Source organism: Pimephales promelas, chromosome 23 (assembly GCF_988280905.1).
Source record: "Pimephales promelas chromosome 23, fPimPro1.hap1.1, whole genome shotgun sequence".
NCBI lineage: Eukaryota > Metazoa > Chordata > Actinopteri > Cypriniformes > Leuciscidae > Pimephales > Pimephales promelas.
In genome coordinates, this window is record NC_142791.1 from 9273588 (window position 1) to 9300398 (window position 26811).

General features: G+C 37.1%; 2 protein-coding genes and 1 long non-coding RNA gene across 40 annotated transcripts in view; 1 reads left to right on the plus strand and 2 right to left on the minus strand.

The window, feature by feature from the left end:
• Window positions 1–1881: 1881 nt before the first annotated feature.
• On the minus strand, window positions 1882–3722 carry LOC120483180 (cerebellin-1). Its single transcript, XM_039678121.2, has 5 exons — window positions 3515–3722; window positions 3366–3407; window positions 3114–3176; window positions 2871–2999; window positions 1882–2795 (listed from the first exon to the last, which is right to left on the minus strand). The coding sequence occupies exons 1-5, from the start codon at window positions 3684–3686 to the stop codon at window positions 2512–2514; spliced, it is 690 nt and encodes a 229-aa protein (XP_039534055.1). The 5' UTR covers window positions 3687–3722; the 3' UTR covers window positions 1882–2511.
• A 2478-nt stretch (window positions 3723–6200) lies between these two features.
• LOC148969395 (uncharacterized) overlaps window positions 6201–26811 on the plus strand; it is a 154976-nt gene continuing 134365 nt past the window's right edge. For both annotated transcript variants that reach the window (XR_016149455.1, XR_016149454.1), the window contains exons 1-2: window positions 6201–6405; window positions 12193–12338. This is a non-coding gene — a long non-coding RNA (uncharacterized LOC148969395). The remainder of the gene's footprint in view (window positions 6406–12192; window positions 12339–26811) is intronic.
• LOC120482043 (protocadherin gamma-C5) overlaps window positions 24544–26811 on the minus strand; it is an 84975-nt gene continuing 82707 nt past the window's right edge. For 32 of the 37 annotated variants that reach the window (XM_089126210.1, XM_089126204.1, XM_039675993.2 and 29 more), the window contains one exon: window positions 24544–26363. In XM_089126210.1, the coding sequence (XP_088982336.1) occupies window positions 26131–26363 (233 nt within the window). In that variant the 3' untranslated portion in view covers window positions 24544–26130. The remainder of the gene's footprint in view (window positions 26364–26811) is intronic. The other 5 variants (XM_039675970.2, XM_039675974.2, XM_039675978.2 and 2 more) reach the window with 1 other exon arrangement.

A 26811-nucleotide genomic window follows, 5' to 3' on the forward strand; every position in this document is an offset into this window, starting at 1 on the left:
TTCATTTGTGTTCCGAAGACGAACGAAGGTCTTACGGGGTTGGTACAGCATGGGGGTGAGTAATTAATGACTTAATTTTCATTTTTGGGTGAACTAACCCTTTAAGCTCTGAAGTCATTCAAACACTAAGCCTGCAGGTTTTAGTTGCAGGCCATTTCATGAAATGGGAATAGCTCTAGGCCACACTGGCCTGTCTCATCCATAGACAGTAAAAGGTCCCATCCCAAGACGTCATATATCTGACGTCTTGGGATGTCTTTTTTGACCATATGTCAACATCCCCCTTTTTAGGGTACCCTTAAACGTTGTTGACGTTATCGGATCCTAAACCTACCCCGTCACCTAACTGACAGTAAAGGTAAAGCGTGAGTTGTATGACGGCTCGGGATCGTCATCTAACCGACGTTTAAGGGTAATCTAAAAAGGCGGATGTTGACGTATGATCAAAAGACGCCCCAAGACGTCAGTTATATGACGTCTTGGGATGAGACTGTGTTAGTTTGGCTATGTTTCATCTATCAAAAGAATTGGAGATTTACATGTCCTGTCAGTTGCTCCCTCATTTCTGGAATTTGCACCTGGTATGGTGAAAGCATTTCTCAACCTTAGACCGGGTTATATTCCTAAGGTTCCAGTTAATATTGGGGGCCCAATAGTGCTGCAGGCCTTTTATCCCCCACCTTTTAACACTCCAGATCAGGAACGACTGAATCTGTTATGTCCCGTTCGGGCATTAGTTGCCTACGTTCACAGAGCTGCCCTGTGGCGTAAGTCTGAACAATTATTTGTCTGCTTTGGGTCACTCAAGAGAGGGTGCCCGACACCTAAATAGGTGATGAGCAAATGGATAGTCGAGGCTATATCATTGGCTAATGAAGCGGCTGGTCAGCCTTCACCTATGATTGTACGGGCCAATTCTACAAGGAGTATGGCGGCCTCTATGGCCTTAATTTCGGGTGTTTACCTTCTTGATATCTGTAATGTGGCAGGATGGTCCTTTCCGCATACATTTGTTAGGTTTTATGACCTTGACCTCTCCACTCCAGGGGCGAGGTTGGTTGCTTCTTAGCCTGCGCAAGGACTTCACACAGAACGGCATTTGTCACTATGGCGAAGCGGGTTCCCTCCACGTCTCAAACGCAGCCCGAAGTTCCCTTGAAAGGTTCCGTCTCAGGTTGCGCATGTAACCCAGGTTCCCTGAGAGGGAACGAGACACTGCGTTCATCTGCCATACTTCCTGCACGACCTGATCGACTTGCTTCAAGTTTTTACAGAAGCTGGCGTGGTCTGAATTCACGGGTGCTTTATAGTTTACTGGTCTATGACGTCACCCATGACGTTTCGGGCTTCCATTGAACTGATTTTACATGTGCTTCATGACGTACTCAGGCAGAGCGTTCCCCACCGCATCTCAAATGCAGCGCCTCGTTCCCTCTCTCAGGGAACCAGGATTACATACGTAACCTGAGATGTTTTGAGGGGTATATTGACGTAAACACAATCGTTATGTCTTAAATGACATAAACAGTTGGAAAGGTCTTAAAGTGACAGCAGCCAAATATACCTACAGCTGTATTTCATGTTAATCAAACAAGAAAAGAAAAAGACAAAATTTCTCTCTGCTCTGAAAACATTAATTAGCATTAATAAGAATGAATGTACATTTAATTCAATTCATGAATGTTCAAGCATAAGTAATCACAGCCCATTCTCACCCCAAGGCGTCACGTACCTGACGCCTTGGGAAGCATTTGACCATGCTTCAATATCTGACGCTTTAGGCGCCCTTTAGCGTCAGTTAAATGACGCCCTAGGATCGCGTGTAACCCTACCCCAGACGTAATCAGCACTTTCTTAACCTGACGGCAACTCAGAAGCAGCTGCAGCACAACAATTATTCCATTTATTTGCTTTTTCTACCATGTTGACTTATAACAATTTTGTGTTGTATTTGTGCACTGCAGTATTATACTATATTATTATTTAAACTAAAACATTGCATGATTTATTTACTGTTTTAAGTTCAGTTCTACAACACATTTCACATCAGACTTTAAACAAAACAGTTCACAGATACATCATTTTAAAGGTTAGAAGCCTAAACATATTACAGAAATAAATTATAAAAAATAAAATAAAATGCCTTAATACTTTTATTTCATAGTAAAAAAAATATTAATGTATTTCTATGAGTATTAAGTATTAAGAGTATAATAATAATGAACTAATATTATAATTTTATTTTAGCAGATACAGAGGTTTTTAGGCATGTAAATTTTAGTTGATGCAAACAAAAGCATGTAAAATCATTATTTACTGACTTTTCCTTGGTACAGAGTCAGATTCATTGAGTGTAATTTTTGTGAATTTTCTGAGAGCAACCAGTTATGTAGATTATAGTTATTTAATTAAAATTCAAAACTAATGTGAAACTAAAAGTGAATTTGTCTTCTGTTATAGAATGAACATCCTAAAAGCGTCCATGTTTTGTCAGTGTTCAGTGGTCGATCACTATAATGGGTAAATGAGGAATCCACTGAAAGTGCTGAGGTTTCCTGGACTGTCATAGATGGTGTAACCTGGGAGGAGCTTCATGCAAATGACATCACCCACTTCCAGCTGCAAGACAGCTCCATTTGATGCATATCGGTGCTGATTGTGATAAAGCCATTGTCCCACTGACACAATATTCTGCCCATTTTTATATAAATTTGCACCCATTGACTGGTAGATTTGAATACCACATATAGTGAATCTGAAGAAGTAGACTCCTTTAACTGGTGCCGTGAAGAAACCTGCCATTGACAACATAACCGTCAGATCAAATGTAAAATGGGTCTGATGAAAAGGAAAGACATTGGCGCTTATACCTGTTGTTGAGTTGTAGTTGTTTCCAATGTTTGTGAAGACATTGTTGAATGCCAGTGTGATCTCAGTAGTCTTGGGACCTTCATTGCCACGGATCCCCAAGTCAGCTGAAAATGCCACTTTAGGTTGTTCTGTGGACAAGCCCAAATTAAAAACACGAGTTCAGGGTTATATTTATCGTGCATTAAATACTGACTGTAAATACCTTAAATGTTTGAATAAAAAGGACAGTTTTATTTGTTTACCTGCACTTTTTTTCTTTAACGCTTCCAGCTGGGTTTCACTGACCTTCATGTGTTCATTTAGCCCTAAAATTATTCAAATTCTTAATTCTAGCTGAAAATATGTATTTAATATCACCCCCCCCCCCCCCACACACACACACACACCACATATCAAGCTTTTTGATAAGGCTTTTCAATTTTAATGTTCACAGATTTTGTTATATTATGTCATTTTGAAAAATGGACGGCATGAAAAATACAGTTTTTGAGTACCTGCATTCTCTTTCTTCAGATCCAGTATTTGTTCTGCCATTTCTAGAAAACATCATGAGTCTATTTATTTAAATGAATTATTTAATGTTGTTTTGTATTAGTGTTTATTGAATCTGTTATTTCAAAGATAAGAAAAAGAAACTACTAACTTGAATTGTCATTCATCACCATTTCCAACTTGACTCTGAGCTCCACCATCATGTCTCTTATATCTCTCACCTCTTCCCAGATGTTTGGCAGGATGTTTTCTTCTTGCACATCAGTTTGTCCATTAGTGAGTGACAGACAGCACAGCATCAGCAGAGCAATACTCACCTTCATCCTGATAGTCAGAAGACAGAAACTCTTGGGTTTATGAAAGCAACGCATAGCTTTTATACTTTGAGGTAGTTAATCATTATAATTTATTATTGACTCAGATTTTTTTTGCATCAAGTTAAATTGCAGAAAGGAACAGGAAGGGTAAAGTTCTGTTTCTTTAAAAGGGCTTCTGAGTTTGTAACTGCTAAATTCTACAGACTAAGTAAAAGTGTTATGGGTTTTGTGTCTTTTTCCATGTTCTTGTCTGTTATAAAAATATAGATATAATATTTCTCTTTTCCTATTTGTTTTCTTTCCATTTAAATTTCACAAAAAAACAACAACAAACAAATAGACCTATTGTAATTGGCTTTATCAAAATGTAAATATTCGAATACACAAAATTTTTGTGACGCAGGGTCCAGTTTTTAAAACACATAACCAAAAAATAAATAAATAATAATAAATAAAACAAACACTCAGAGAGACAAACACTTTTTTTGGTCGTTCTTTTTTTCTTTTTTTGATTTCTGAATGTTAATCATTACTACTGTGTTTCTCATCTGTGTCAATACAAATAAATAGGCTAATCAAAATGAATCCAAAGTCTAGAAGTTCTGTTTGTTTTTTGAGTTTCTGTCTGGATGAATTCAAATAAATTCTGAAATGAAAGTAAAACAATGATATAGTGTAACATAAGAAGCAGAGATTTAGAAATAAATCACAGTCATTATAAAATGAAAACAAATTTAAAAGGACTCTGAGCAGGAATAATGGTTTAATACCACTAGATGTCGCCATTTCACTGCAAATTATAGTCAGTTTGTCACTGTTGGGAGCTTGGGATTGGCAGAAGATGTATCGGATGATTTTAACACTTATCTTGTAATTACTTAAGATATTATTTGTTTGATTTACAGTTGTGATTTGCCCTTGTTTTAAATGAAAATGAATTAGGTTAAATTACAACTTGCTATTAACTTGGAATATAAACTAGATTCCTTAAAACAGTCTTTTAAAATATATATTCAATTATTAATATCAAAAAGCTCTTAGATTTCATCAAAAATATCATAATTTTTGTTCCGAAGATGATCGAAAGACATTTTTGGGTGAACTTTCCCTTTAAGCTCCAAAGTCATTCAAACACAAAGCCTGCAGGTTTTAGTTGCAGGCCATTTCATGAAATGGGAATATAGCTCTAGGCCACACTTGACTGTTTGGCTATTATCAGTTCTGTCAAACGTAGATAAAAGGAGTCTGCCTAATGCTGTGCTACAGTGCTGGTGTCAGTGCTGCAGTCAAGTGCACTTTTTTGCCTGCCTGATGCCCTTGAGAATCAAGCACAGCTCTTTAAAATGCAGCGAGTGTTGCCAGGACTGCAGCAAAATACTTTAAAACTCGTTATGTTTCTTCATTATGTGTCCCATTTTATTTCTTTGGAATGGAAAGGGCTGCTTATTTTGTTTGTTTACCTTTTTTAAATTAAAATAACTTCATATTCTTTCTACTTAAAAAAACCTTTTAGACAGACAGAGAGCTGAGAGAGAGAGAGAGAGAGAGAGAGAGAGAGAGAGAGAGAGAGAGAGAGAGAGAGAGAGGAGAAAGACATATAATATTTGCACAACCTTTAAATTTCCAATGCAATTCTTTTGATGTGTTCCTCTAACCTAATCAAAACCAAAATGGCAGATTGAAGCTTTAACCTTCTGTTAAATCACAAAGTAACAATGGCCAAAGAAAGATGTACCATTGGTTTCACAGATGTGAATATATATGTAAATAATTACTGAAACAAACATATAAGTTTGAAGTGTATAGGAAAAAAATGACAGCATATTAAGTTGGCAACAACAAATTTGTTTCCAGGACTTTAGGTTATCGGCCATAGAAAATGATCATATGCCATTCAGTCTAATTTTTGAAAAGTTTGGAAAACTTTCTGCTTGATATTTGTAATAGCATTAATTTTACAGACTTTAGTACCATATTTTAAAGATGTTAGGTTTAAAATAGTCTTCATGTTGTTAGGTGAATGGAAAATAATAAAATAACATTTATTATTAGAAGAAGAAGAAGATTGCAATATTTTATCATTGTGACTTTACAGTCACAACTCTTCTTAATTGTATATTTCCTGTTCTTTCCTAAATGTTGTGATCATATCAAAACTGTATCGATATAAAAGTCATTTGGGAAGGATAGTAGGTATTATTGAAAAGATTTTAAATAGGAATCGAAAATATATCAATAGGCTGTATTGTAATAAATAAATACATGTGTCAGACTGGTTTGCATTTTTTTTGTGAATATTTCATTAACTTAATATATATTTTGCGCTGTTTTTAACACAAAAAACCTAGAATTCTATTCAAAATAAAATATCCACTTGTAGTTACACAACTCAGACAGCAGATGTGCGCAAGTGAGCCACTCTGAAACCCCTCCTCCTGGGCGGATCTTCCCTGGTTAGACCCTCCCGCTTCCCGTCAGATATCCTCCCATTTTCTCCCCCTTCTCAAGGCCCCACCCGACCATCTGCCAAAGGCCCGACATTTCCTGCACTCCAGCTGCCAGCCCCGACTTTATTCTCTTCCTGCTTTTCTGCAACTAACAGGATGAACGGGTCCCATTCATCCATCGCCCCCCTCCCTCCTCCTTTCCTTTATTCAATCTCCCGGGAAACAAGCAACTTTGAGGCAAAAGAGAATGCCGCACAAACACGCATGCTGTTCTAAAGGTATTGTTTGAGTTTTAAAGTTTAAAGGGACACAATGCAAACACTTTTGACTCATGGAAAACAGAGTTTTTTGTCAAACCACAACGACAGAACAACATGAAAAATGAGATAGTTTGGTTATTGAGGAGTTAATACAAGATGGATCAGGTTTTCTTCACATTATGTTGAAATTCTAGGTCAGGCCCACCCCCTCACTTTTGGCATCCAGAGTAAGTCCACTGCTCAAGACCTTTTAAGGGAAGAAAAGAGTGAGATAGAAACTTGAGCACAGCACAGACAGAACTTATAATATTACACATTAACTCGGTGTGGATGAAAACACAGAAGCGAATGTAACAAGCAAATGTGTCTCTTTCGTGCCGTCATACAGATGGAATGTCCATGTTATCTGCTGTTGTATGTGTCCTTGAGAAGGACAAAAGTGAAAAACTGTCCTGTGAGCAAAGCTTTGCTGCACATACACTGCTTTAGTCTTTTCTTGTTTTGAGTGTAGCTACATGTGATGATTATTAGTGTCTTCTGATGTCTGGAATGATCATGTGGTTCTAGTTTTTTGATACCAGTGTTGAAATTCAATTAGTTTGGCATTTTTCTTCTGTTTGTCGTTCCCTCCATCTTTTTAGCAGTCAGTAGGGGGAGCTATTGAACTATGGATGAAGGATGTTTGTGTGTCCCCCCAGGAAAGTTTCAGCCATGTCACAGATGTTTATAACTTAAAACTCTTATCCTCTATGTTAATAATATACCACATAGTTTCATCAAGTGAGAGATATTTTATTCCAAAATCATTAATTATTCTGTCCAACCCCTCCCCCCATTTGAGTCATGCTTAGTCACTCACTGACAGGCACACTGGCACATATTTGGCTTGGAAGAATGAAAGAAGGGAGGTTTAAGGGGGGCTCTAAAAGGGACAGACATGTTGACTACCAAGGAACTTTGTGGATTAGTAAATTCGGCCATCTGTCTCATTCTCTCTTTCAACTATTTTGTGTGTGTGTGTATCAAAATCAGAGAAAGAGCCCACTCCGTATCTCTCACTTTCTGTTATGTATAAATATAAAAGACTTAAAAATCTGTTTGTTTTTTTAACGAAATATATATATATATATATATATATATATATATATATATATATATATATATATATATATATATATGAAAAGTTTGGGGTCGGAAAGATCAATATTTTTGCTCATTCTTGCTATTTTTGCTCACCAAGGCTGCCTTTGTTAAATCCAAAACAGCACAGTAAACAATAATATTGTGAAATATTATTACTATATATATATATATATATATATATATATATATATATATATATATATATATAAACAAACTGATTTATATTTGCCTATAATTCATTTCTGTGATGGCAAAACTTAATTCTTAGCTTATTCCAGTTTACAGTGTCACACAATCCCTCAGAAATCATTATGCAAAGTCTCTTTTTCTTAGGCCTATACACATCATATAAATGTTTAAATTCATGTGGGTAAATGAGAGAGAAAAGCCATCTATGACCTCATTCTGTCCATAGATCTTACAGAGAGAGAGAGAGATTACAGAGCATGATAATCATAAGCATTGCATTTTATTTTTAAAAATAATTGCTGTCTTGTTCCTCACAGGACATGCATTCCATTTGTCTCCCATTCATTCTCTCTCTCTTTCTCTCTGTGTGTGTATGTGTGAGGAAGAGATAGAGTGGTGGGGACCCCCTTAGTAAGAATGCCAATAGATGCAGCTGCTTGTTTGACCCCTGTAATGTCAGGTTATTCCTGGAACAGCTGTCAGATTGTGTCTGGGTGAGTGTGGGTGAATTGTCAAAAGGAAACTACTGGAATAGAATAAAAAGTGCTGGTCTTTTGTGCTCTTATGCAAAGTAGCGTTTTGCTTTTGGTAAACGCACCATGTGTAGGCCTCATCACATGTCTTAAAAGGTTAGTTCGTCATCGTAAGGAGGAAGGAAAAATCATTTCCTCCTAATGCTGTTCCAAAACTGTATGACTTAGCTTTTTTGTTTTTCTTGTTTTTCCTGTGGAATACAAAGGAATTATTTTGGGAAATGTACCAGTTTTTTGTTTTCCATACTATGTTATTTGGGTCTCCAACATTCTTCAAAATATCTTCTTTTGTGCATCTTTATTTTTGTGTGAACTATACCTTTAAGTAGCTAATTTTTAAAATATTCGTTACATGTGTTGTGAGTTGGACTAAACAAAACCTGAATGCTCCTATAAGCATTTTGGTCTCATGTAAATCAGCCTCCATTTGTTCTCCATCCGGATTCGAATAAGTGTTTGCATTCATGGTCGCATATTTTGCAAATGTGCAAATAAAAAACACTATTTGCATTCACAATGTTGAGCCCAGCTTTGTTAGAAGAGGTTTAGGCCTATACATGATTTTGTTCATTAGCGTATGTTCAGTGTAAAACATTTTACTGTGTGCAAATGTGTCCTTTTATAAGACTAATAGCATTGTTTGGCTTTATATAAATAGTTTTAAAAATGGGACTCTGGATATCTGAGAGTCCACCACAATCTGCTCTTTCATGCCTTTGCAGTTTCAAGTAAGGACAGTTGGGGGCACTCCAACATCATAGTATGTCTATCTACAGCTGATAAAGGTGCGTGTTTGTCGTGTGTTTCCTGTTTATCAGTAAAGACCTTGGAAAAAGAGTCTGTAAACCCTCTTATCAGTGTAGGCCACTGCCATATGTGGGATGTGGGAGGATGGGAGCAACATTGGGATGGCTGGAAGTGTTTTGGGTATATGAGGTGAAGGCTACTTGTTTATCGGCTTAGGCCCAAAAGAGAGAAACCACATATCTCAAAGCCTCTTAGAGTAAGTTACAACTCAAACTGGCAAAGACTGATTGTGTGTGAGAGAAGAGAGCAGGAAAGGGTGAAAAAAGCATGAAAGCATCTAATCCACTTATTCTGCTGGAGATGTGGGACTACGGTGGTAATCTGGGACTCTGTATGAGAGCTTTGTCTGAGCGTGAAGAACAAGAGGGTCTCGTGTTTCTCTGCAGAGACACTGCAATGTCCTTTATGTAATTCTGCATGTCCTTTTTATCTCTCTTTGCTTCCATCCATATTCATTTCTCTCATAGAAAGTGTGTGTATACTTAAAACACATTTAAATTGCCATTCAGTAGATAACAGAAATTCAAACTAGTGACACATAGTGATACTTTTTTTTAAAAATAAACTTTAAAAATATGCATATTTTAAGCTTGCTGATCCCAAAGTTTTACTTGCTTATCTATTTATTTATTTTTATTTATAAAAAGTTGATACAGGTTGATAAAAAGTTGATAGAGGTGAAAGTTTATCACATTAAAACGATAATAATATAAGTAATAATATTTTAAACAACTTTTTTTGTGAACTGTTTTTCTTGATATGAAAAAAAATGCAACTTTCTTTCTGATGCAATGGCATTTATACTTTTTGTGAGTCTTGACATACTTTTTGGGTCTACCTTATTTTATATCACTGTAAAAAAATGTTTTCAAGATTTGTTATCACAATATTTTTTCTTTTGTCAAATGAACTTAAATAATTTATTTAGTTCAGATAACTTATTATTTTGAGTTTCTGATGATTAACTCAATCTCCTTCATTGTATTAACTCACTTTTTCCAGTTCAATCAACTTCAAATTTTAAGGCAACCAGGTTACTTAATTTTTTAAGTTAAACCAACAATATTTTTTTTACAGTGTGTATATTTAATAACAAGTTTTGTGCACAAACTACACAGCCTTTCTTCTACTGCAGTCTACATGTTTCTGCCAGCTTTCTAAAGCCCTGTGAGTTTTTTTTTTTTTTTTTTCCTGAGTGACTGAGCACATCTGTTTCTAATCAAGGACCCCACATTCCTGTGTGAGAGTTATGACTTCTAGTCTCCCACACTTTCATAAACAAAACATGGCATGCAACCTGACTTTGTATGATGAATTCAAGTTGCTTATAATTTAACCTGAAGAATGTTTTTTTTTTTTTTTTCTTTGTTCAGGGTGTTTTGTAATACATGAAAATCCTGGTGAACTTTTTCCCGGTTGATGATTCAGAGTTTTTCCTTTCTCTTCGAAATTACTGGCCAGTTGAGAAAACAGAAAAGAGAAGGAGAAAGAAAAGTGCTGTTGACTAACCTGTTGTAATGTTTACCATTTTAGACTGTTTAGGTGTAGTTTCCTATCTTGAACAGTAGAGGTTAGTGTTGTTTTGTGAAGCATTTTAAGCGATTATTATAGTATGTGTGTGCGCATGTGTGTTAGTAGGTCAGCTGTAGTAATGCGGTGTGACCTGTAGTAGTCACTATTGCGGGGAAAATTTGCACTGGGAGCTGTGTCACTGTAAATGAAGATTTTCACGATTTTAGCCAGATGGTGCTCTTGTTGCTTGAAGTTAAAACGGAATCAGTCAGGTTTAAAGCATCTAACCGGTTCAGAGATCAGATATTATTTTCCCCACCTTTCAGAAGTACACACATGGTGGGTTGTTCTTCTTTGTTTAGGCTACTTTTGGTTTATACAAATACTTAGGGCTAGATTCCTCGACTTAATTATTCTGACGTTACAATTATATATACACTATAGGCAATTTTCAACCTTTTACAAGATTCATTTATTTTTAAACTCAGTTTAATGTAATTTAAGTTGAAAAGTATTAAAGCTGATTGTTGGCCTACTTGAAAAAAAAAATTAAGGGAGCATTTTTTTATGTTTTTGTGCTTCACGTGGATACTCATTCTTGAATCTGGGGAATATGCCCACTAGATGGGGTATAGGACCTATACAGTAAGAAAGTGCCAATGTCATGTGGAAGAGACCATCAGAGAAATGCAGTGGGGGAGTTTGGCCTGAAAGTGTGTCAGTAGGGGAAGGATGTCAGTGTAGAACTGCCATAGAAAGTGAGCTTGCGAGAAAAGGGGAGAGGGAGTGCTTGCTTCAAATTTGATTGTAATTTGTAAAGCAGGTCGGGAACATTGTTTATCCTGTCTCCAGGTTATGAGGCCAAAGCATAAATCTGTTGCTTAAGTCTTGGCTTTGAGGACACATTGGATATGAATGTAAGATAATGATTTCATGTGTATGGCTCCATAAAAGCTTTTAAATATTAATTATTTTGGTGAAGATTTCTTCTCTAATTCATCAAGGAAAAGAATGTTTTATCATGCAACCTATTTATGACCAAAAGCTAGATAAAAGCCTTATATTGTGAGGATTTATTGCTGTCTGTTCTTAAAAATTCATAATCCAGTGACTGTGGTTATATAGGGATTTACATTTTATTGTGTGTGTGTGTGTGTGTGTGTATGAAGAGTTCAAATGCAAAAGCCTCTAAATGCCATTTGAAATTTTCTTCTAAAATGGTCATTTTTATCAAGCTTGTATATTTAATTTCAGTAATTTCACTTAAATGGCAATGAAGATTACCTATTAATTGTCATTTAAGTGAGATTACTGAACTTAAAAATACAAGCTTGATAAAAATGGTCATTTTAGAAGAAAATTTCAAATGGCATTTAGAGGCTTTTGCATCTGAACTCTTCATATATATACAGTATATATATATATATATATATATATATATATATATATATATATATATATTCTTGAATCTATACATTATAGTATTGTATGGATGAAGGCCATCAGGTAAAGAAGGATAGGGATGTGCCATCTGTTTTCATTACAGTATTAGAGTAGTTTTCAGCCTCCTTCCAGTCACATGATCACTAATCACCATGTTTTTGTTTGTGGTCTCCCTAAGATATCTGGATGGCAGACATGATGGGGAGAATGAGCCTGATAAGCCAGACTGGAGTCTTTATCAGATTACAGACCCTATTAAACGATCTGCACAGCATCAGTGCCGGATGCAGCATCGAATGTGATCATATCTCATCCTTGCGAGAGGTCAGTGTATTAGAGATTTCAGAAACACTTTATAATAAGGTCTCAATTGTTAACATTAGTTAATTTATTAACCATCATGAACTATAACAACGAGCAATATAGTCTTACAATTGTCAACCTTTGTTAATGTTACTTAATAATATAAGAAATGTCATGTTAGTTCTCAGTGTGAATTAATTAATGTTAACAGATAGAACTTTTGATCCTAAAAATATATGATTAAATGGCGAGATTAACACAAATTTAGATTTTAAAGTATTTTTCAGTGGTAGTTCATGTTAGCTAACTTATGTTAACAAACGAAACCTTTCAAACAAATGAAAGATTTCTTAAAATTGACAGCTTATTAGTTATTATTATAATCATTAATAATAATAATAATAATAATAATAATAATAATAATAAAATAATAGTAGTTGTAATTCTCAGTGCATAAACACTCTTAGTATTTAATTGAGTTAGGGGAGATTTTGTCCAAAATCTATATAGACCGAGTTTAGATTAGTTCACCCCAAAATGGAAATTCTGTCATTAATACTCATTCTCATATTTTTCCAACCCAGTAAGACTTTCGTTCATCTTTGGGACACAAATTAAGATATTTTTGATTAAATCTGAGAGCTGGATCACTCTCTGAATCTTAACTCCTTTTCTAGAGTGTGCGTTTTGCTGCAATAATGGTCACATTAAAGCTACAGGCTGAAATACTAATGTATTCCAAACTGCATCCTCCTCCTGGACACACTTCCTTTCTCTCACAAAATCCGGATGCCTTTCCGTCTCTCCCCCAGCGTTGTATCAGAGAACAAAGGCTGAGCGTGTGCCACTGTAAAGAGCCTAGCCTGCTGTGCTCTGTGTTGGAATAGAGTCTGTGTGTGTATGTGTGTGTGTGTTCCTGCCTGGTAAGAAAATGTCCCCACAAAAAGGTGGCAATATCCAAAATCCTTGGACACCTTTTGGTCCACTTGAGGAAAACATCTAGGGGATAGAATTAACAGTTGATATAAAAATCATTATGCCTATGGAATGTTCCCATAAAACATGAAACCCCAACATGTGTGAATAAAGTCTGTTATTTACTGTGGCAAAATGTCATCAGTTTCTAAATGAAAGGAACATCTGCACAGCCATCACACACACACACACACACACACACACACACACACACACACACACACACACACACACACACACACACACACACACACACACACACACACACACACACACACACACACACACACACACACACACACTATAATATTCCTCATTATGGAGACATTTCATAGATTTTTATACTGTGCAAACTGTATTCTATCCTCTAATCTTAAGCCAACTTAAACATACCCCTAAACCTACTCATTACAGAAAACTTTCTGCATGATTTATAAGCTGGGAAAGCAACTAATGGTATTACTAGGGTGACATTTGGTTGCTTTAATATAGTGAATACCAGCACACACACCATCATAATATCATTGTGTTCACACAGATATTTAATTCAACATTTTGCAGAAAAGGGCTGCCTTCACTCCAGAGTACTGAGCTGAAGAGTAACACTGTAGAGTAGACTCGGAAGTTTAAACTCAAACTTCAATATATTGTTCCCATATTTAGTATTGCATTTACAATGTCTCTATAACTTTGTGACCTACTTTTATACATCTATCTTCAAGGCAGAGTAATTTAAGTTTTATTCCCCAGGTATTCAGGCATTTTACCAGGGCGTTTGTGCAAATTTCAATTAGTGTTTTGCTTTTTTTCTGCTCGCGCCCTAACACAATATTCCTCTCAGGGACGGGGTGTAAATGGAACTTGAACGCAGTCAAATCCCAGAATAGAAACTCTAGAGGCGACTCAGACTCATGCAAGTTTACAGACATTATATTTACTCTTTTCACTGCAATGTTAGGGTGCCATAGGCAAGTCAGTTTCACTAAAGAACAGCGGATAGAGGTAGAGAGAGAATTAATGTTTTTGTCCTGGGTCACTCAGGCTGTGTTTAGGAACAGATGGACCATTAGCGCATTCAGGCTTTACATCTGCACATCAAACCTGGACTAAATATAGTGAGCGGATTGAAGGTGACATCACATATCCCTTAGGCTGTATGACCAGTGTGACCTGTAAAATTGTGCGTGAGACCACACTCATGTGCACCGTCACCATAAACACATATGGGCAAGTCTTACGCAGATACATTTTTAATGGCGTATTGAAACTGCAATACTGCCAGGCGCCACTAGTTGGCAGCACTAGTGATCACCTTTTTATTCTCCCCTCCTCGCTCTTTTCCCTTTTGTCCTTTGATTCTATTCTCTCCTCTCCCTCGTCTGACATGTTTTTTCATCTGTAGCCCTTTTCCCGTTTCTAATGCTTTGTCTCCTTAACTGACGTTGTTACACTGTAATCATTTTTATGATTGAATTTTTTTTCATGCTGATGTGTGACTGTTGTTCTCCACATATATCTGACCTAAATCAGACATCTGCTCCATCAGCTTTGGCTGCGCGACAGATTCCCGTCACACATACAGCCAGCAAACTGTTCACCTTGGCAGTCGGGGAAGTCACTGCGGTTAGCTTTAATGCTATTCGGCTGTCAGTCATCGTCTCTTTTACCTTACCTAACCACCCCACCATCCACTTCGCACATGGACCCATAGGATGGCATATCAAGGGTTAAAGACACCAACCCCACCCTTTCAGAATCTCACTGTGACCTATATAATCCAAAATGGCTGCTATAGAGCTTCATATATGAAAATGTATCTCACCCCTCCCTTTCTTGTTTTCCATCCTTCTCCTTCTCTTCTCATTTTATCCCTGCATTCATTCATCACTGGGATTTGACTTGAAATCATTTTAATGTGCTTTACTGTCATATTTTCAAGTGGTCAAGAACAGTTTTGATTTCAGTGTACAGTAGCTCTATGGGTGAGGGTTTTGATTTAAATGGATATATGAGGATGCTGTCAGCTGATCTGAAGTCCCGTGGTCTCTGTCAGGAGCATGGTGTTAACAGCAGGCGCATTCGCTTAATGTGGGTGTGTGGTTCTGGACTGGTGTGTGATGATCAGTGTGTCTCACCCTGTGTTTCTCTGCAGGGATGAGCTCTGTTAATCCTCCGTCTCTGAGCTTAACACAGATCAGATCGGCAGCATGGGTTATTTGTTTCTTTTTCTGGCAAGAGCCATAGGAAGTTCACATCACAATCGCAAAAATGTGTGTCAGGGAGTTTTGGGGCATCATAATTTCCCCGTCAACCTTCATCGTTTGAATGAATGTTGTATTTGTTTATGAATTGGTTATATTTGCTTTGTGTTTGCATAAAAGTCACTGGACAAATGTCATTTTGTCCTTTATGAAACTTAAGTCAATCTTAGTCTGGCAACTAGAAAGTAGGCCTCATTGGTCTCATCTCTGACTGAATAGATTATTATTTCTTTTGGATTGGTTGTAGAAGCTATATCTTTTACGTTTTTTTAAGTTTTACTGCAAACATCGAAAGTTGAGTGACTTCTGAGAAATGGTTATGACTGTGCTTTGATAATGATGCATTTTATTAAAACATGAGAGGAAGATAAACTTATGACTGTTGGCATCTTAAGATATTTGCATACTTTCATATTTCTCATTTGTTTTTTTCGTTACTGGTGTTAAAGCCTCAAACTCTTCAGCAGAACTGAACACTGGTATCGTATGTCAGATCGATGTGATAATTTTATTTGTTGTGCTGTAGCTTAGAAACAGGTCAATCAGATTATTTGCTCTTCACAGTCTCAAAGAGACGGTCATGTCAACTTAAAGTAGTTAGCTAGTTCAGTGATCCTAAAATATGACATAAATGTAGATGATTGATTCTCAATTCATTCATATTACAAACCCTGTGTTCAGACAACTGAATCCCTTCTGTGTACATTATGGCTGTTGAATATTAAAATTTGATATTTGAATGGCTACAATTTAATTTTTTTCATTTAGCCACCCCCTTAGAAACAAAAGGTTCATTACATGCTTGAGGTCACAGCCAGATCAGACTGTCTCCCTTAAACTGCCGGCCCACTGCTTCAGTCATCACTTTAACCCTGAAGGCACAGACAGCCAATCAGCTTTGAGAACTAGATGTAGCTGCTAGCTGATTGGAAGATGGTTGTGGGAGTCTCCAGGTAAAACTCTTTGCTCACCCTTGTGGAATAAAATAAAAACATCCCTACCACTGTTGTCTTCCCCTTTTGTTGAAGTCAGCAACATGGACAATTTAACTATAGACATAGATGGATACATAGATAGATGCATAGATATTTTTTTAATCTTTTCTGATAGGCATAGAACGTCTGGTCGTCTGAAGTGACGTCTTCATCCCTGTTAAATTACAGTCACCCTCATTAGCCTTTATGAGAGCAATCTCAAACATACACTGCAGATTACATGGCTGTGTGTAAAACGTGTACAGTGTGGAATCACACTTCCATGGCTGTTTAGAGCAGAACCAGAGAGAGAGAGATGTGTCTTATCTCCTCCCTGCCCTTCATCTGTCAGTCTGTCACAACTCAATTAGCTTCAGGCTAACCCCACAAAATGGCTTCCGCCACCTCATCACCACCTCATGTTCACATTTGAATATGGAGATATGGGTTGTTTGTGCATAGAACGGCTACGAAATACTTACCAGGTGCTTTCTTTCAGGTCTGCTAAAGATCTTTAGCCTACTGTGTTGTACATAGCTAAATGTAAGCAAACCCCTTGTGAAAAGTACACTTAAAGGGATACTCCATTTTTTTTTTTTTGGAAATAGGCTCATTTTACAACTCCCTCAGAGTTAAACAGATGGGTTTTTACCGTTTTGACTCCTTTCAGATGATTTTCTGATATTTAGAAGAATATCAGTATAACCTGACAGTTTCTGGTCCCATTGTCTTCCATAGTATATATTAGTATGGAAGTCAAAGGGACCAGAAACGGTCTGGTTACTGATATTCTGGTTACTGATATTCTCAAGGGTAAGTTGCCCTTTCTATCATCATTATTAATTCATTATGTCCAAGTATTTTTTTATTTTTTTTTGTTTAAATATTCTTTTAAGATTTAAAGTACACTATGGATACAGAGAAATGCTATTGCATTAGATATCAAACCCTGTGGCATTTAGAAAGAAAGTAAGCACAAATACCTTTTCAAGCATAATATTTTACTGAAATATTAACATTTTATGTTCAAAATTAAGTCAGAGTATTTGGACACTGGAAAAAAAAAATGTTTATGTGTCATGAACAACACCTGTGGCTCCTCTGATATGGGACATTATACATCTAAAATTAACTATGAGACCAGTTGGTTAGTAGCAGAAATAGTTATACATTTCAGACTGATCTCATGAAGTAGCGTGTGTATGACACGCCAATTCGTATTTCCATTTTTGGCGTGCTATCAAGACGCATAATCACCTTTCAGCGTGTTTATGAACGCCGTTGACTTAACGTTATATAAATATATGACTTACCTCAACCCCATCCCTAAACTTAACCATCACTGGGGTTAATGGCATTTATGATTGGAGATTTGACTGCGTGTACAGACACGTGGAATGACGCGGACGTTAATGGCGTAGACATATACGCATACACGCGGATACACGCGGATAGCTCAAAATGCGTAGAGATAACACGCCACCCGACTCGAAAGTGGCGTATATGTTTACGCAAAAGTCATGATGTCATGTTGTAAATTTGATGTTATGATTCACAACTAGCCTATAGTGCAAGTGTCCAAATACTTTTGGGGCAACTGTATTGTGGCTGAAAATGAATCACTGGTTATGTGGGCAGCGGATTTCCAATAATAGGTGACATTTATACGTTTTCTGTTGAATGTTTGTTGTGTAAGGATTCACCACCTACTTCCTACACTTAACTCATGAGTAAATCTCTCCAGGAAAAAATAAAAAAACAAAAACACCCACTTTCTGCTAATCGAATGTGAAGGGGGTTTGTGGTTTAGTGTGTGAATCTGGGACACTTGCCCTGTTTCATAGTGCTGATGTGATTGGTATGATGATGGGGTGTGAGGTCACAACCTCCTAAAGCCTTCAGGCCGTGTGATGTATGATCATTTGTATCTGTTACGATACTTCCGTCTGACCCAGCTGTGTGTATTAGAGCGACTCGCTGACTGACAGAACTAGATTACACTATATCGTCTCTCCCTTTTTCTATGCCAGCTTGTATCGACTGTGACATCAGACCAGTCAGTGGCTCGACCCACAATCAGATGGGAGGGGGGCCATAATCAGGCTGAATAAAAAAAAAAAAAAAAAATAGTGTAAGCCCTGCACAAACAACACATTTGACCGACTGAACGGTCATCTGCCTCTTCCCACACTCCCCCCACTCTCACAGCTGTTTATACCACCATTGTAAAAAACACTATAGCACACACATCTAAAACAGCCAGAGAATGAAACACTATATCATTTAGATAACACATTGAATTAAAAAAAAAACAATTGGGAAAATAATAAGCACTTGCATTCTTGTTATAAGTGATGCAGATAAAAATAACATGCAGTCTTATTGCAAACCATTTCCTTCCACTGTTCACCCTACAGAATGTCGTCATCCCTTCTTTGTCCGTTGCCATAGTTACCTTGCTCCTTGTTCATGATGAGGTTCCTCTCCCCCAGCCTGTGTGTGTGTGTGTGTGTGGTTGTTCATTCTTGCTGCAGGCATCACTCCATGTGTGCTATCATACATACTTTGATACCTGCTAGAAAGACGAACTAAAGAATGAAAATAAAAGCATGCAAGGAACCAGGCGGGATTGATTCAGAAGGAATGCGAACAGAAGGACTAAAAGGGGGATGGGGGAGAGAGATAGTAATCTTCTTACACTGATGCCATTCTGTATGCCGCTTTAAACATCATATATTTTTGGCACGAAATTAAAAGAAAAGACGATACTCTGAACGGATGATAGACTCAGTGGGTTTGGTACAATTATTTTCAGTACATTTCCTACTCTACTGACCTGTGAAATGCTCACAGCTGCTGCTGAGGTGGGTTAAGGTCGAGATGTAAGCCTGCGGTAGAGAAATGTAGACTGGCATGTAGGTTTAGGGATGCGAGGTTGCTATGGAAACGGCCACGGTGGATGGAAGTGGGGGGACAGACCGGTTTTATGAACCCACGCTCTGCGGAGCCTCTGCGGTCTATGAATATTATATAGGACAAGGACTCACTCCACTGATGAGAATCTATAAATATAGACAGCTTTTGAAAGAAACGATGTATAGCAGAAAAAGGGAGAGAGAAAAAACATGGTGGGGGTTTAGTGGGAAAAGCTGACGTCATGTTGCATCCCTTTTGTAAGCGTTAAGTGGGGCAATGAGGCATTGCTTTTCTTAGAAGACTTCATTAATCTTTCACACTCCTTGCAATCTGCTGCAGGGCCTAAAGTAAGGAAATTACCATTATCTGAGGGTTCTTGTTATTTTAGTTACAATCTTGGTGATTTTGGGGTGATTTTCTTTGTGTTTTTTTTTTTTCTCCTGAATTAACACATTGGATTTGATTTATTTGTCACTATCACATTTGCTTTTACATTACACATGCACAAAGCTGAGATTAAGATAAAGACAGTCACTCGGTCTCCCTCCTTTTAGGGTCTCAAAATGTCGTTTTTTTGGATGCTCAAAATCCCTGTGTCGGTGGGAGGGCTCGGCTGACGGCCTTGTTTCCATGACAACAGCAGCTGCAGAGTTTTTTTTTTTTTTTCCGACTGTCGACTCTATATTCAGTGTGTCTGAGCAGGGTGGGGGGAGGAAAGGAATGGAGGGGTGGGGTGCGGGTGCTCGTTCGCCTGGCAGATGGAGTTCTTTTATTCCTTGCTTGCGTTTTCTCACTGAATGACTTCAGTGCCTTCTCACAAAGCAAAGAGAAGCCGCAAATCTGTATCCAGAAACGCCAAACCCATCCGGTTTTGTGAGCAAATTAGTGTATGAAAAAGCCAGTTCTTTTGAGGAATGCATTAGAGAGCTATCTGACAGTGATGAGGAAGATGTTTTTGATGCGTGCATGGTTTGGAAGAACCAACCTGGCGGGTATGAAGGACATTACTGGTTAGCTGTCCTTTTACCAGATAATTGTCTGCAGTGTTTTTAAGAGGAAATAACCTTTCCCTGATGGAATGACCAGTGGCACTGTGTAATGGCAGCTGAATAGACCATCTGCCCTGCTAGTGTGCAGCGATGCTTCTGTTAGTGTGGGGCATTTACAATCCACGTGGTCTGGGCTCTGATCAATGACCTTGTTTATGCTGGTTTACAGGCAGCTCTGATTGAACCGCCTAAAAGGGTCCATTCAGTCTTGCCAGATAGTAAAAGAGATGAGAGAGATTTTTTGTTGTCTTGTGACATTTTATTTTTGTGATGTAATGAAAAGCAAGTTAAAATACGTATAATATTTCTATTATTATTTTGGGGTCAGTGAGATTTAAAAACATTTATCATCCTCCGGTTTCACAGATGAAGCTTAAGTCGAGTCCCAGACTAAAACATTTGAGCTGTTTTAAATGATAGCAACTTGCACTGACATATCTTAAAAATATGTCAATGCCATTTTGTTTTCTATAGATAAACACCAGTGATGTTTTTGTTTTCTTTGTCCTTTAAGGCACATTTATAACAGCTACTTAAATGTCCTAATTGAACTAAGGCCTAATCCTGGCTTAATCAAAGCCCTGTCTGTCAAACCAGGCTTTATACTTCTATTCAACAAGGATGCATTCAATTGAATCTATTGCAGGCTTTAATGTTTATTTGTTTTAATTTGATTTAAGAATGTTACAAAAGATTTATAATTCAAATAAATGTTGTTCTTTTGACCTTTCTATTAATCAAAGAATCATGAAAATCCAAATGTATCACTGTTTCCACAAACATATTAAGCATCACCACTGTTTCCACCACTGATAGAAATAAATCATTTCTTGAACATCGAATCAGTATATTAAAATTACTTTTGAAGGATCGTGTGACACTAAAGACTAGAGTAATGATGCTAAAAATTCAACTTTGCCATGCATTTTAGGAATAAATTATTATAATTTTTTTTTATAATATATTAAAATAGAAACCTGCTATTTAAAATTTTAATCATGTCTCACAATATTACTGTTCTTACTGTATTTTCAAACAAATTATGAGCATAAGAGATATATGGTAACACTACTTGAAGAGGTGTGCTTAAGACTGACATGACTCCAATGTCATGAATATGAAGGTTTTATGCATGTTTATGACAACTGTCATTAAGTGTCATTCGCTCAATTATGACATTTTTAATGCAAACATGACATTGTTTGAGATGTCTTTATGAAACCTTGACATAAACCTAATAACCTGTCAGAGTCTTTGTCATGACAACTAACTTGACATAAACCAATATACCATAACCTGTCAGTGTCTTAGTCATGGCAACTTGACATTACAAAGACAACACAATCTGCCATAAACATGACACAGCAGATTAATTATCAAACTTAAGAAACCACTTAGCTTTATGGGTTAACTCAAGTGTCAGGTTTGGTTTTGACATTGGCTGTCATGAAGCCATTATAACAATTTAATGAATTTGTCATTAAAATGTTATAATGGCCTCATGACAGCCAATGTCAAAACCAACCACATGACAGTTCAATAATCTTATAAAGCTAGTGGTTTCTAAGTTTACGTTTGATAAATAATCTGTTATGTCATGTTTATGCCATATTTATGCCAATTTATGTTGTCTTAGTAATGGCAAGTCGTCAAGGACACTGACAGGTTATGAAGAATTGGTTTATGTCAAGTTGTCATGACAAAGACATTTTAAACAATGTCATATTTGCATTAAAAATGTCATAATTGCGTGAATAACTCTTAATGACATGCATCATAAACATGCACAAAACCTGTGACATGACGTGTCATGTCATGATTATGAAGGTGTCGTGTCAGTCTTATGCACACCCCTTCGAGTAAAGTGTTACCAAATAGATAATAATTTACATATACATGCATACACACTGTACACACAATGTATGTTCATTTATTTTTTTAATTGAGTTTTCTGTGTAGAATATATTAGCTCTGGCAGCAGGAGTGATTGGTCTTTCATGCAGCTCTGAGTGTGTTGATGTGGACTTTGCTGATTGGCTGCATAATCTCCGTGGCAGAGAGGAAATGGAGAGTTTAGCTCTGAAGAAGCAGCTGCTGTCTTGGAGAGGTGCCCATCTGAAGCAGTGCGTTAATGCTGTCATGTCCCAATACAGCATCTTAGACGGATCATATAGGGACAGCTTCTTATAATGCCTTCAATTGGATAGCACATAAAATGATGCCAGTTCTTAGACTGTCCGAGTTAATAGGAAGCCATATAAATGACCTCTAATCCAGCCAGTCTCTCCCCTGCAGCGTTTCTCAAGCTTCTTTTTGCAGTGGTTTATTTGGGGTTCAAATTGTGTCCTTTGATGCAACATAAGAGATATCTAAGAATTGTAATTTTTTAAAGAGAACCCGCATCATTATTTTGTGTTTCACAGTTGAACACTTCAGTTGACCTCTATGAGTTCAGGGTTTTATACCGTTTGCTGTGTGCATGGATGCTGTTGTGCACATTTCACCTGACTGATTCTGATTCTGCTGTTTCTCAGAATATTGGAGTCCTTCTCTCATCACCAAGGCAACCGCTGCAGTTGTGTGCGGTATCAGCCATTTTGTGGGGGAGAGGAAACTGCTTTGCTGAGAGCTGGTCTGCTTTAATAAAATGGAGGTTTAAGCCTTTAAAGTAACTCATCTAATTTGACCATGTTCTCGGCTGTGCTCGATACAATCTATAATGTGATTGTGTAAGTGAATCCAAGAACACATGACCTTCAGTTTAAACTGCTCTCTGGACCGCGCTCAGCTTTTCTAGTTGCATCAATACAATCACTTTAACATAGAAACTAACAGGTTTGTAAGTGACGGACACTTCGCCCATGACATTTCGATGCTGTTATATAATAGCTGGTGAGTCAGTGAATACATGTCTGTGATTTCTGAAGCTGAAAACGAGAGCGGTAATTCTCCCCACAATTCATTTAGACAAAACAGTCATTAAACTAAATGTCCCCCGAACGTATATAGCAGATTGGGTTAATGGTTTTTAAAGTAATTACATATTTCAAATGTTTGGTGCTTGCTTTAATATGAGCAGGTGTTTGGGATCTTGCATAAACTTCAGAATATATCAAGCTGTTTGATTCATCTTTTGTTTATCCAGTTTTCTGAACTTTTTCCAGCGATTCCTTCATAGTATATGGTCACGGTGAGGAGTCTTGTTTCTCTGCCATTTGGAGTGCCTCATTACACGTATGTCTTTGCTATATATGGATACACGAGAACAGAGCTGATGTCCTAGTTCTGAAATCTCTGCAGAGCTCGCTCTTGACGCCAGCAATCTTATTCTTCTTTCTGAGCTGAATCAATAATGAATCTTAAATTGGCTCATGGGCATTGAAGTTGCAGATATGAACATTTGGATTTCTTTTTTGGCATCAGTGAAGCACATCCTGGGAAAATCTCATCTTTAATGCACATTATATTGCCCTGGGGTTGGTACATTTAAAAAAAAAAAAAATGTTTTTGAAAGAAATCTCTTATGCTGACCAAGGATGTTTATATTTATTTGATTAAAGTATGTATTTGATAAAAAACACAGTAAAATCAGTAATAATGTGAAATTTTATTCCAATGTAAAATAGCAGTTTTCTAGTTTAATATATTTAAAAATGTAATTTATTCCTTTGAATTTTTCAGCATCATTACTTCAGTCTTCAGCATCACATGATTTTTTAAGAAATCATTCTAATATGCTGATTTTGAGCTCAAGAAACATTTATCATTGTTGAAAACTAATTATATATATACATATATATATATATATATATATATATATATATATATGTAGGTATGTTAAAAACAGCATTTATTTCATATAGAAATCTAGAAATCTTTTGTAGCATTATACAAGTCTTTACTGCAATTTTTGATCAATTGAATGCATCCTTGTGGAATAAAGGTTAAATTTCGTTCAAAAACTCTTACCGACCCCAAACGTTTGATCCGTATACCTTGTTTACATCTCCACAGACCAAGAAACTTAAAAAAAGAACAGCTCAGTCATAACTGTGAGTTCTGACAAAATTTTATTTCAAATGTAAGTGTTCCAATAATAAAGTAAAACATAAATCAACAGCGATATAAATATTAGCTTGTAAAATAAAAAGGGTAACATGAGGTGCTAAGCATTTCTTAAAAGGAATCACAGTCAAATACAGAAAGGTAGCCAAGCAGCAGACAGACATTTATATATATATAGATAAGATATTCATAGTCAAACAGACAGGATTGGCATTCCAGTATCATTACCGACTGATTGGAATTACAAGCACAGAAAAGTACAGTCAGATGTGGGGAGGGAAGGTACTCTAATGACAGCAAGTGTCGTCTGTTATCTTTCAAGGTTTAAAGTGATTGGAGAAAAGGAAAGAATGTGTAATCGAAGGGGAAAAACACAAAAATATGCACATGGTCCACAAGCCTTAAGCTACGATTGCGTGTCTTCAGAAGTTCTGTTGTATGTACAGTTTGGTTAGTCAATGATCTCGAACACTACACTGGATCTTTTTTTTTTTCTATCGTCTTTTTTTTTTTGCTTTTTTAAAAAATACTGAAACATTCCTGTAACAGCCAGCCCTTGTGGCTCTAATGTTTGTACAGAGAGGTTACACATTTTATATACACTGTGGTGGTGGTTGGTGCAGAATCCCTCCATCTAAGAGCCATTCAAGTGCATTGAAGTTAGTCATTAGTCTTTCCACATATTCATTGTTTTCTTTCATTTTGGTTGACTTCATGTTTTCCACCGACTCAAACTCTTCGCACGTTCACTTTGACCCAAATCAATCTCTGATCCTGACCTTACAAAGGCTGAGATTTATCTTTTCTGATCTTTACAAAACACTGTTTACGTTACTTGCAATTCCAAAGGATTTTTATATACCACGCTAACCGGAAATAATAGCAAAGAAAGTCAAACGGTGTTAACCTAACATTCAGCTCTGCTTAACTGGCTATTAATGAGAAGACTGAATCTATTTTTACATACCATGCCAACAGTTCAGTGTCTCACCATCTGGTTTTAGACAAACGTAAATGTATTTTCTTATTCCGAAAACATCGTCCTCTTTGCACTGCATAGTTCAGCTCAATACTCATTTCAGTCAAGGTAAGAGTCGTGGCACATTATGTTAAAAAGCCTAACAGCGTTTCATTTTGTAACCACAAGAAGCATCTACTTTGCTTTGAAAAGAACACAAAAAAGCCTAAAACATGACATTTGAGGGGAACAAAGAAGAAATGCGTGTTTTCTTCTTGTTTTAGTAATGCTATTTACAGGACAGAGTTATCTGTCGAAGAACGAGTTTCAGGAATCTGAACACATCTCCTTTTGTTCAGTCATTTTTCAGCGACAGGAAATGCTTTTTTTCGGGGTTATTGTGTAATATATTGTAAATAGAATTCAAAATCCAATAAATAATAATAATAATAAAAAAGGTCAATCTAAAACAAACAAATGAAAACCTCACAGACATAAACATTGAATCTTAATCTTTTGATTCTTTGACCAAACCCGTGGACACGTTTTGTGAGGAGAGATGCTCAGATCCCGGCAACATATTTCTGCAGCTCTGATAGTGCTTGCCCGTGTGCCTTACTTCTTGTCTTTCTTGGTGGGCTTCTTCTTGCTGGCGGGCGTTTGAGCTGCTTTGGGGACTTCGGCGGGGGGCAGGGCTTGAGGAGGGGGAAGGGCCTGCTGGGGTACCTGTTGCTGAGGGTTGGCCGTGAGGGTGGCGGTACTGCCCGGGATGTACACGTTCTGGCGGTACTCTGGGCCGTACTGTAGATTGTAGCGAGGGCCAAGAGTTGCGGTAGCTTCACTTGCTTCTGAGACCAATGGTAGGGTGAGAAACGGCAAGAAGAAATAGGAGAAGGTATCGAAGAACAGGAGAGAGAGATGGAAAAGGTTAGAGATGGGTTGGTTCGGCACAGAGCTCATAATTCAGTCACTCAGGAACCGCATTGCAGCTCCTTCAGTGACCTGCTTCTGCCTGCCCATCCCCCATGCATTATGAATGGCGTAACATCGACATGCATCTCATACTCGGCAACACTCTTTCAGGAACAGAATAAATCTGTACTGTATACAAGAACAGAATGCACTATTTTCACAGTTCTTGTCAAATGCATTACACAGGGACTTTGTCCTCGAATGGTAGTGAGGCAGGTCTGCCTTTGTTCACACAGAATAAATTTGATTCCCATCCCCCAAATTCACAAGTCAAAGATGTGGTCAGTTTGACATGGACCCAGCCTTGTGAAAAAATAAGTGCAC

Coding starts and splice junctions, on each gene's coding strand:
- LOC120483180 (XM_039678121.2), bottom strand. CDS start 3,686: ATGAAGGTGAGTATTGCTCTGCTGATGCTGTGCTGTCTGTCACTCACT. Junction 3,177..3,365: donor TCTGAAGAAAGAGAATGCAG/GTACTCAAAAAC, acceptor GAATAATTTTAG/GGCTAAATGAACACATGAAG. Junction 3,000..3,113: donor GTTAAAGAAAAAAAGTGCAG/GTAAACAAATAA, acceptor GCTTGTCCACAG/AACAACCTAAAGTGGCATTT.